This window comes from Sturnira hondurensis, unplaced genomic scaffold (genome assembly GCF_014824575.4).
Source record: "Sturnira hondurensis isolate 20B ecotype Veracruz unplaced genomic scaffold, ASM1482457v3 Scaffold0003801, whole genome shotgun sequence".
Taxonomy (NCBI): Eukaryota; Metazoa; Chordata; class Mammalia; order Chiroptera; family Phyllostomidae; genus Sturnira; species Sturnira hondurensis.
Window position 1 is genome coordinate 325,997 of NW_028076432.1, and position 12,404 is coordinate 338,400.

The 12,404-nt window shown below is 37.4% G+C and overlaps 1 protein-coding gene across 2 annotated transcripts in view; it reads left to right on the top strand.

Annotated features, from left to right (window-relative positions):
* LIN7A (lin-7 cell polarity scaffold A) overlaps nucleotides 1-12,404 on the top strand; it is a 153,204-nt gene that overhangs the window by 98,323 nt on the left and 42,477 nt on the right. For both annotated transcript variants that reach the window (XM_037042807.1, XM_037042808.1), the window contains 2 exons: nucleotides 8,454-8,525; nucleotides 10,811-11,020. In XM_037042807.1, the coding sequence (XP_036898702.1) occupies nucleotides 8,454-8,525; nucleotides 10,811-11,020 (282 nt within the window). The remainder of the gene's footprint in view (nucleotides 1-8,453; nucleotides 8,526-10,810; nucleotides 11,021-12,404) is intronic.

The following is a 12,404-nucleotide window of genomic DNA, read 5'->3' on the forward strand; positions in this document are numbered from 1 at the left end:
ATTAGGACTCACAATGTTTCCTGGACTTGCATGTCTGTTTCCTTCACCAAATAGGAGAAGTTTCTTTCATTATTTTTTCAAGTAGATTTCCAATTTCTTGCTCTTTCTTTTTTCCTTCTGGCACCCCTGTGATGCAAATGTTGGACCTCTTCAAGTTGTCCCAGAGGCTGTTTACACTATCCTCATTTTTTGGATTATTTTTCCTTCTTGTTCTGATTTGCTGCTTTTTGCTTTCTTATGTTCCAAGTCATTGATTTGATTCTCAGGTTCATTCACTCAATACTTCCCATCAATACTTTCCTTATCCAGTGGGTGTCTTTTTGTTTCCCCATAAATTGTTCTTTATTTCAATTAATCTATTCATTTCTGACTGAATCTTTTTTATGCTGCTGAGGTCTTCCCTAAGTTCTTTAAGCATCCTCATAACCATTGTTTGGAACTCTGCATCTGGTGGATTGCTTACCTCCATTTCATTTAGCTCCTTTTCTGGAGTTTTGATCTGTTCTTTCATTTGGGCCATGTTTCTCATCTCCTTGTTTTAGCAGCCTCCCTGTTTTGTTTTGTTTTGTTTTTTCTCTATGTATTAGGTAGTGCTTCGTTGACTGTGTGTCTTGGTAGTGTGACCTAATGTAGTAGGTGTCCTGCAGGGTCCAGTGGCACAGTCTCCCCTATCACCCAAGCTGGGTTTTCAAGGTATGCCCTTCATGTGGGTTGAGTACACCTTCCTCTTGCAGTTGAGCCTTGGTTACTGTTGGCAGATCAATGGGAGGGATTATCCAGGCCAGTCAACTATAAGGACAGGCTGTGACTACTTACCACTAGCATCCATTCATTTTGAGGAACAGCCATGCATGGGCAGGGTGACAGTGCTCTGAGGTAATCGGTAGATATCCACTGGGTACACTGGCCCATGGGGTGTCCTGGGTGATGCTGTATAGGTCAGCCCCTATCCCTTTTTGGCCTGGGGTCACCTTCCTGAGCTATAAAGCAATCCGAGATGGCTGCTACTTGTGCTGGGCTTGGAGATTCCCAGGTGAAGCCATGCTGTGAAACTAATGTGACTGCTGCTAGTGCCTGACCTGGAGCTCACTGAGGCAGCTGTTTGCTTGATAGAATTTAGGAAGTTGTGAAGCATAAGCGAAGACCAGCCACTCATATGAAAAAGCAGCTTGGGTGAGCCTGTAAGTTGGGTGGGGCAGAGTCTCTGGGGATCTCCAAGGTGTGTCAACCATGTTAGCCAGGTTCATGGAGTCTCAAATATGGTACCAGCCTGCTGACTCCATGGCTCTGTAGGGGGAGGGCTCAGAAAAGGGAAGATGGCATCTTCTTGCCCCAGTGCTAGACACTTCAGCTTCTGCCAGTATGCTGCTGGTGCCCTTCAAGCTACCACTGCAGCACTGGAGCTCAGAGGGAGTGAGCCTGTGTACATGAGTCCATGTGTGGGTTCTTTAGGAGGAACTGCTTGGGACTGCAGAATTTTCTTCCAGGGACTCAATCCCCACTGGTTTTTGCAACCGCAAGTTGTGGAGACTTACCTTCCTGGCACTGGAACCCTGGGCTGGGATGCCTGGTGTGGGGCTTGATCTGCTCACTACTAAGATATTCCTCCTGAATTTTTATCTACCGCACGTGGGTGAGAGACCTGCCTGTTCTGTGTCTGTGCCCCCTACTACCAGTCTGGTTGGATGTGGTTTCTTTAATTCTGTAGTTGTCAGACTTCCATTCAACTTGACTTTTGACCGTTCTGAGTGATGGTTGTTGTACATTTTAGTTGTAATTTTGCTGTGGTTGTGCAAAGGCAAGCCACGTCTGCCTACCTAGCTATCTTGACTGGAAGCCTCGAGGGAATACTTTCTAAATGGAAGAGCATCAGGGAGTCTGTGGATATATTTTAATGCCGTCACAATATCCTCTTCTTAAAAGTTTCAGCTTGAAGAGCACATGGAGTTTGTGCATGTGTCTGGCACAGTGGTTTCTGCATCTGCCACCCAGAGGATGCCCCTTGATTGCCTGGCTCTGGTGGCCAACAAAGGTTCTGTTCACAGATCCCACAGGCCAGCACGGAGGGTAAGGCCATGGGGAGTGAGGTCAGAATTCAGTATCCCCACCGCTGCGGTTGGAGTTCCTGGGCTTCCCATCAATGTTTTCCTTATCCACTGGGTGGCATGTTGTCCTCAAAGTTGACAGCCATATAAAGAGATGTAGAAAAAGACATGCCTCTGGAAATTTTACCTTCTTTGGTTTTCACAGGATTGGTTTGATCCTTGATGGTCTTACTGTAGCAGACATGACTTGTAACAGTGTGCCATTTCATTTCTTTTCTTTTTTTGTACAAATAATACTTGGTTCTAGACATTGAATTTCATATGCTAAATTCCTTAGTTTATAGGAATTCTAAGACTGCAATTTTGAACAGTATGTTTCCATAGTCACAAAAGCATATACAAACTGTATACGATAAATGCATGGATGAGTTATTAGCTTTAAATATATTTTAAAAATTTATAGCTGCTAGTTTTCCAAAGTGGCAGAAAAACTCAAGACAAAAATTAGAAGTTTTTGTACCATATCTTCTTTAATAGGTGAACCAATGTTTTAATTGATCTGGAATTTTTTTCTACAAAACCTCTTAGTATAAATACACCACATATTCTGTGACTTAAGCTCTATTTTTATTTTATTCTAATCATATCAAATGCAGTATGCTCATTTATATCAGGGTACTCAATTTTTGCATGACTGCTCTTCACTCCACTAAATGCAATGAAATTTAGAGCCACAAATTCATTTTAGACAATTTCCTTGTCCTAAAACCTGATTTCATAAAACCTGCCCTGTTTTCATTATATTATGATAAAAATTATTGTGGCACAATATTGTGAATCTTACCCAACCATTCAGGTAGACTGTAATTATAAAAGGATGGGAGGAACTCAATCTTTACTTTTGTTATGAAAATGTTTAAATATTTTAAAGTAAAAAACTACATCAAATAACTTTTCTTTTACCCTTCCCTGAATTTGCAAATCTGAAAAACAAGAAACCTATTAAAATTATAGATAAATATAGATATAAATATCAATTTTAATACTCACATAGTTTTTTATTAACAAAAAGTACATTCTTACATGCTTTGTAGCAAAATCCATACATTTAATAAGCGTTAATAAACACAATAAAGTGGTAGGATTTGGACCACATCATTTTCCAGTTGGACTTTGTTTTTCATTCATTGTCTCTAATAATTCTAGTGTTATGTCTTTCCTCTTTTTTCTCTCTTGAACTTGGTCTAATGTCATTTTCATTTTCCACGATGGTGATGAAAGGTTTATTTTTTTTACTAGTCACTAACATAGAGGGTTTATTTAATCCTGATTGTAATGCCTGAGGTTTTAGCCACCAGCCTGTTCGTGATGAGGCACCACGAAGTCTCTGGAGAGTCCTGTGTTCGAAAGAGATGTCATCGTCCCTGAACTGTATCTGTTGCTCTGCACATTTACGTGCTTTGAGGAATGAGAGCTAATGTTACCTTATTATATTAAACACTTTCTTAAATATATGGAGGTCTTTGAATTTCAAATCCTTCATTTTTAGTTTCTAAAAATAGAGATTAAATATGTAAGTAGTTTCATCTCTTAAAAGTATTTTCTGCTTTTTTAAAAGTCAGATTTATTGAAGTATAATTTACATAGTGTAACATTCCCCCCTTTCGGTGTTTACTTCTCAGAGCTTTATACCCACATGCAATCTTGTAACCATCACCATTATTAAGACGTAGAACAGTTCCAACACTCCCCAGAAGTCCTCCATTCCTGGTGGCCAACTCATCTCCACCCCTAGCTTCTGGTCACCTTGATCCTTTGCTGGCCCTATTCTTTGCCTTTTTCAGAGTGTCACATAAATCAAGTATGGGTTTTTTTCACTTAGCAAACGTGCATTTGCAATTCATCCACACTTGCAATATGAGTAGTTTGTTCCTTTTTATTTCATTATTTTGTCGTGTGGGTTTACTTCCACTTGATAATGCATTCACAGTTGAAAGCTATTTGAGTTGTTTCCAGTTTGTGGCAATTATAAATAAAGCTACTGGAAGTGCTGGCATCTCATTTTTGTATAAATATACATTTGTATTTCTCTTGGCTAATAGCTACATATAGATAAGTTAATTTTATATTCAGCATATGTATAACCTTGTAGAAAACTGTTATCTTGTTTTCTCAGGTGGCTATGCCATTTTCCATTTCACCCAGCCACGTATGAGAGGTCTAGTTGTTCGACATTCTTGCCCTTACTAGGTATTGTCAGTATTTGTTTTAAACCCAAACAATCCCTGAAGTGTGTCGATGTACCTAATTATGGTTTTAATTATAATTTTTCCCTAGTGAGTAAATTGAGTATCTTTTCATATTTGCCACCCATTTATCATTTTTGATGACCTGTTTGTTCAAATACTTTACCTGATTTTTAATTGGGTAGTGTTCTTGTCATTGACTTTTGAGAGTTCTTTACGTGGTCTGGATATGAGGCCTTTATCGTATATGTGTTTTGCAGTTATTTTCTTTCAATCACCCTGTCTCTTCATTTTCTTAACAGTGTTTTCCAAAGACTCAGTCTCTCACCCCACCCTTTTAAAACTACAGTTTTAATCTATCCTCTTTCAGTTCCTGAGCCCTCATGTTAATAAATTTACACAAATTCCTAATAAACAAATTACAATATCACTTTTGGAATTTGGGGCTAGAAGATAACCAACTTTAAAGATAGCACAGTTCTGTGTAACATTTTCTTGAATAATCTAACAATCAGGAATTCTCTTGGCTGAAAGTAACAGACAAGTGCAATTTCAGTGATTTAAACAAATAGGACTATTTTTCCTTATTACAAATTGAGAGAAAGGCAGCTGCTTGCGGGTTTCGTTATGTCCACACTTAGGATGAGAAGTAGAAAAGGGAGGAGAACAAAATGTATACCAGGAGAGCAACACTTTTCCAGAAACCTCTGGAGCTTCCAGTTGAATTCTCATTGGACAGAACTGGGTCAGGGAGCCAGAAAATGCTCAGTAGAGCGGGTTTGGGTTAGGCAGGCCCACCTAGTGTCTGGTTTGCACAGCACTTTTTAAGTAACATCAAAATATGAAAAGTAATAAAACTAAGACATAATGATCAAAATCTATCTTTGAACTCAAGGTTTTTTTCCTATACTTTGCTGGTCAAACAGCTAAATTCTAAAGGCATCGTTCTAATTGTATCTTAGTCATGAATATAAAAGTAATAATAGAAATATAGTAGCTATTATAAGAATAATAGGTTATGGCTTATGGGGCTACATACTTTACCTTCTGTGACTGCTTCTTTGAAGGGAGGGTTTCACGTAGCAGAAAAGTAAGATACACAGATAGTAGGTCGCTTAAGGTCACGTAGAAGAGGAATCCAGGATAAGCAACTCATGGTGTAGCTTGGTCTCACGCCTTACTGACTTAGCTGTAGCGATCAGGGTTTTTAAAATCAAGAGTGGTTCAGAGTAGAGTTCATATTGTGGCATTGTCCACAGAGTCTGCATATACGTGTATGCACAAAGTCTCAAAAGCAAAAATCCTTTTGTGCTAGAATTTCAGCTGTTTGTCTTAAACTCTATCTAAGTGGGGATTCCGTTACAAACTTGGTAAATAAATTGAAGTTAAAGTGAAGCTTTTACTTTGTTAGTGTTTATTATTTTCTCAGTGATAAAATTTCCATCCAGCAAAAGGAACCTATTTGCTTTTGAATATAAAAAGTAAAATTTAAATTCTTTTTTTAAAGATTTTATATATTTATCTTTAGAGGAGAAGGGAAGGAGAGAAATATCAATGTATGGTTGCCTCTCATGCATCCCCTGCTGGGTGGGAACTGGCCTGCAACCCAGGCATGTGCCCTGACTGGGAATCTAACTGCAGTTGTTTGGTTCACAGGCCCGCACTCAGTCCACTCAGGGCTAAATTCTTTAAAAAAAATTGACAACACCTTCTATAATGAACATTAATGTTAATTTAGAGTTTTAGAGGTTGCCATTATTTTTTTTCTTTCAAATTTTGGTCAAAGTACCAAACATCCTTATCAGAATATTAGCAGAATAAATGAATCTGCTGAACCAGCTCACTACCAGGCAATTTCAATTGCCTTTTCTAAATTAATCTATATTTATAAATTTTTAGGAGCCTCAAATATGTTGTAAATATGCAAAATGCTGTTTAATCTGTGATAATCACTCAAGGTTAGGAAATCACTGACACGAAATGCGAGGTGAAACTCTAGGAGAGTTTCTGTCAGGTGTTTGACTCTCGCCAGGAATTAAACCCATCTTAAGCAGTGGACTGTGCTTCAAAATGCTTCCCCCGAGGTTTGCCAGAAGTTTGGGCACCCAGGGACTCTGGAGACCTGAGCCCCACTGCCCCTCCTTGAAGCGCATACAACCATTTTTTGTTTTCCCTTTAAGAAATCTCTCAGGGTATCTGGTAAGACACTTTAGCTTTCCACAGCAACTTTCTTCAAAATTTCACAAATACTTTTATAATTATCCTTGAAAAGTAAGATGGTCAAAGATGCATTTTATCCCTTAGGAATTGAGAGGCTAAGAAACTTTTACAAGGTGGCACAACTAATAAAAATAAAATTGGTATCTCCAACATTTGACTTGACTCTAGAATCAGACCATGTTCTCCTCAGCCCATTTTTGAAAGTCAAAGAATCAGAATCTACTATTTTATTGAACAACCACAAAAAAAGATTGGCATAATATTGGGATTGTTTCACTTAATCTTAGTGTATTATAAGCATAATGGAGGATGCTATTTCACTTTCATTTGGGTGAGGACTTTGTCATTTTCAAAATTGTTGTGTTATATACATTTGTAGCCACCACTTCTATAATGGTAGGTGCCATATACAACCTGGATACCTCCATTAAAATAGAAATAAATACTTGTGATATCTGCAAGGTTTTGTTTCCACGCATGCTGCCAAAACAGTAGTGGTCTGATGTTGTCTTAATAGAAGAAAGCCCAATGTGATTGAAATAGGAGAGGTTTTCGTGGCACTTAGGTATGATCTTGGCTAAATCTGCCCCTGACTCGCTATGCGATCCTGGAAGGCGTGTCGGCATGTCCATGGCTGTCTGCTCAGGGGTGGATTGCCTGATCCTAAATTGTCAGACGTGCATGAATTCATAGATATAAAATGCTTAGCAATACACTCTCAGCTTAAGCTCTCATTAAGTGCACACCAGAATCATGATAATTTACTCCAAAAATTATTTATGGAAGATTTTCAAGCCCCTTTACTTGGTGCTATGCAAGTGTGTTTTTATGGCTTACTTATTTTAGCATATAAAAAGAAAAGATATAGCTTGATTCCTTAGTTCCTGGTTTCTCAATCTCAATGTGATTGAGGTTTTGGTAGATAATTATTTGCTGTGGGTGGCTACTGGGAGCATTGTAGGGTGTTTAGCAGCATCCGGTCCTTTATGTGCTAGATACAGAAACACTGTCCTTTCCCCATTGGTGACAATACAAAATGTTCCCAGACACTGCCAATGTCTCCTTGGTGGTGGAGGGGGAGAGGAAGATTTGCCCCAGTTGAGAACGATAGTTTTTTATTAATTCTTCATAAAAAGTGTTGAGGAACTTTTAGTCATCAGAGATTTCTTCCAGAAAGATTGGGGTCAAAAAATGTGAGAGCCATTTAATAATAATAATTGTTAGCCCAACCATATTAACATGAGGCTCCAACTTAGCTCTATTAGTCAGAAAAACCCTTATGCTTTCTACAACATCATTCTGGGTCTAGATTTTACTGTCCATTCTTACTGTTTCCTCTACATATTGACATGAACACAGAGTTGACATGTTGCTCTGTTACTAGTTGTATGAGTCTCTTTACTTGTCTTTGCTCCCAAGTACTTTTTTATCTGTGAATTACAAGTGTGTCATGAACAGTAACATATTCTCCAACATGGGAAAAAAAGATAGTTATTCCAGTTTTGTGTAATATTAATTTAGAAAACTATTTTTAAAGTGTTACCTAGATTCAGGAAGTAACTATATATAAAAGTATATATATAAAATTTTTATCACACATTTGACAGATAGAGCTATATATAATGGTAAAAATTTTTACTGACAAAGTAGTTTTTATAGTATATATGAGAAAAATAAATGAGTTCTTTTATTTGATGAACATGAACAGCCAAATTAAAAAATTATGAATAAAAGTGATTACCTCTCTATCCCACCTCTCCCCCTCCCCCTCCCAAAATAAGAGAAATTTTTGGCCCAAGTCATCAGGATAATTGATTCAGACCTATTCCACTTTGTGTTAGGAAACTTTTGTATTGCAGTGAAAATGTATTGTCCTCTTTGCAATGAAAGAATGAATATTCTTCATGTTCTTACACATTCTTTTTTTATGTGAACATTTCAGGTATATCAATATATGCATGAAACAATAACTGTTAATGGCTGTCCCGAATTTCGTGCCAGGGCCACAGCAAAGGTAAGACTTGAGTAACTTTAAAAATATACCTAACCCCAGTGATCTAGTAATTGACTGTGCGCGTGTGTGTTTCAGGTATTCTCGTGTGTACACTGTAAGAGAATTTAGACATCAGTGGCAGCCCAGAGTCTAGAACCAGTACTACTTCCCAGGTAAAAATCTAATGGAAAATTGAACGTTTCTGCTGCTTCTGTAGCTTAAGAAAGGAGAATGATTTCATTAAACTCACTAAATGTCCATTTGGCACAAGCAAATCTACTGATTCATTGTATGAAGTACTACTTGGTTTTCTGACACATTCCTCTGATCCAAAAGAACCTGTTCCCTACTCAGTGCACGAAGATTTATTCGCACAAGTCTACAGGTTTGATTTCAGTTAGTCATTAGGAGAATTCACCTGACACCCAGCAGTGTAGGATTCTTGCACGTAAGCTGCTGAGCAGTGGGTATGCCACTGAAAGAATGTGATACTGACCTAACGGGCCAACGTGTCACCTTTTATGGTGGTGGCCACGTTTGCTCCTTAAAAACTTAAATCTGAATATTGCAGAGACCCTACCAATGGGAATGTTACAGTGATAGAATCACAAAAGTATCTGGAAAATAGACCATTAGGAAATAGCAGTTTTAAACTAAAATCGCCAATGCTGTTCTTATATTACAAATACAGAAATATTGTAATTCATACACACTTGTTTTTAAAGGCTTTTTCTGTTTTTAATAATATATAAGAAATAAGAACTGGTGAAAATAACCAAACTTTTTCATTTAATTCTTTTTGTGTTACATCACCTTTTGTTTGGTTTCTCTCCAGATTTCTTAGTTTTGTCCTGTAACTGAACACTGTAGATTTGTGAGTATTTTTTTAACCCAGGCAAAAAAAGGGTATTATTATCATTACATCATGCTTTGCTTGTACTGAAGTGGAACACACAGAGAAAAAAATGATCCCTACATGGTTTAATTAAGGGGAAAGAGAATTATGTAGTGTTTTACCGTTCTCATTTCTTATTCATGTAGAACAGCAGGATAGCAGCATAATGTTGCAATAGCACAATATTTTCTGGTTGTTTCTGGGCTGTCTGCATTGCATCCACGTCAGCCATTACTATGCATGACAACAAGGTTTGCATGAGCAAATGCATGTAGCTAAAAACAAGCCATTATTTCCATATCATTCACCTTCTTTCATTAAATGCAGACAGTAGCTAATGCTAAACTGATGCGATAATGCTGTGTGTGGAGAAGAATGTACAGTAGTTGGGAATCAATATTTTTATCGTGTTGAGGAAATCACTTTCTAATAGGCACCTAATCAACTGATTAAGAAAGGTTAATGGAGGTAGAAAATAAGAAGCAGGCAAGGAATATTTTCTTGTTAGAAACTGCTTAATTTTATTATGCTGTAATTTTATTCCCATGAGGGGTGGGGACTAATGGTAAGTTTTTTCATATGATTTATTTTTTAACTTATTATATGAATTTTAAAGTAAAATTATATCCATGTTAAACGATATTTTGTATAACTAGATATAAAACCATAGACTGCTTATTATACCTACATTGCTGTAGTAGTTGAAATGTGAATGTGAAATTTCAGGGAGGAAAAAAACATGTGGCAGAAAAGAGGGCATCTCAAAAAATTGTGGAATATTGATCTGAAATAGTAATCTGTTCAAATCTATTATTTTATTATAACTCTTATTTTCTTTTAGGTGTTCTCAAAAAAAAGAACCAAATTTGCTAAGCCAGTGGTCTTGCAGTTGGAAAATTATAGATGTATTTGCCAGCACATACCCATATACATATAAGTGCTTCTCGGTGTATTGAATAAATTATTATGAAGATTTCTGTGCAGGCACTGGGTTAGACTATGTGTCATACAGAGAAGTGTAAGCCACCAGCTCCGCCCTTTGGGTGCCCATAGTCACCATATATACATAATAATTACAGTCTATGTGCCCTTTGTAGGTGGCATATGAACCAAAACTATTAGGAGTATAAGAATAAGAGTAATTCCATCTAACAGATAACTGGGGAAAATGTTTTCTGTAAAAGAGAAGTGTTTATCGTAGCGGACGAGGTCTAGAAAAGTTGGAAATAGCTGGACTGGACTTTACCAAAGAAACTGAACCTTAGATGATGTCTACATGCAGAACGGCCCTCCCCTTGTGTTCTTTCCTCGCAGGAGAATGCTATAAAAATATGAGGAGTTGCCCACTGCAAAGCATAGGAGTAGCCTTGCTTTCCTTGTTGTATTACCCAATGACCATCTTTTCTTGCAGGCAACCGTTGCAGCTTTTGCTGCTAGTGAAGGCCACTCCCACCCGCGGGTAGTTGAACTGCCAAAGACTGACGAAGGCCTTGGTTTTAACGTGATGGGAGGAAAGGAGCAAAATTCCCCCATTTATATCTCTCGCATCATTCCTGGAGGGGTGGCCGAAAGACACGGAGGCCTCAAAAGAGGAGACCAGCTGCTATCAGTGAACGGAGTGGTATGTTCATAGAGTAATCAGAGGTTTTTTCCTTAAGCACATTCTTTCTTTCTCCCTGTTGTTACTGAAGCCAGTGTTGAAATCCTAAAACAAATAATAATTTGGTGTCCAAAGAGCTTCCTAAGAGTTGATGGATATTAAAACAACAAAAGCAGTAATTTTGCAGTTTTTATGCTTCCATTTGTCTCATTCTGATATGATATGTACGAACTAGTTGGAAAATCATCCCAACTGATAAAATTTTTTTCATTTAATACTCTAATTGAATTAATGTTTAGAGAACATAATAATTTCCAGGCGCTTTTTATTCAAAGTTGATAAGCGAATATATTTAAAAAATAAGGATAGAACTCTTCACCCTACATTCTCTATTTAGTTAAAGAGGAGAGATAATATTAGCATATATGATAATGCACATGGAAAAGGATGATGCTCAGATCATTCTTTAAGCCAAGTGTGCAGCTACAGTGTACTAAAAATGTCAGCCTCCCCCACAAAAATGTTCGATTACATTATCTATTATTCAATATTGATATTTTAATTTTCACATGAAGTTAAAGCAAATTAAAATATATAACATTTTTTAGAAAGAGAAACATACTTTTTGTCATAACCTCGTATCCTTTGGATGCCATTAGCACTACATGTAGTGATGAGTTGCTGAAGAAATAGATTACTGTAAAATGAATAATTTTCTTCCCATAACTTTTACTTACATCAAAAATAAATAGCCACCCTGGCTGGTGTGGCTCAGTGGATTAGGTACCAGCCTGCGAACCAAAAGGTCGCTGGTTCAATTCCTGGTCAGGGCACGTGCCTAGGTTGTGGGCCAGGTCCCCAGTTGGAGAAGTAGTAATTATTACTGAGCAATGTTTCTCTCTCACACTGATATTTCTCTCCCTCTCTTCCCCCTCTCCCTGGCTCTAAAAATAAGTAAAATCTTTAAATAAATAAATAAATAAATAACCTAAAACACACGTTTCAGAAGCATAAATAAGATCGTGTCAATGATTACCTTTTTATTTCCTAAAAATGTAAGATTTTAATAAACTAGATTTGGGGTTTTTCTGCAGACATATGAATTCTGCTTATACTCTCCAGAATAAAATGCATTTAAAATGTAATATTTTCCCCTGGCTGGTGTAGCTCAGTGTATTAAGCGTGGGCCTGCAAACCACACGCTTGCGGTTCCATTCCCAGTCAGGGCACATGCCTGGGTTGCCAGGCATGTTCCCAGCAGGGGACTCACGAGAGGCAACTATACATTGATATTTCTCTCTTCCTCTCCTTCCTTTCCCCTCTAGAGATAAATAAATAAAATCTTTATAAAAACACATCTTAATTGTTAAAAAAAGTAGTATTTTATTGGTAATTATGGGGTAAA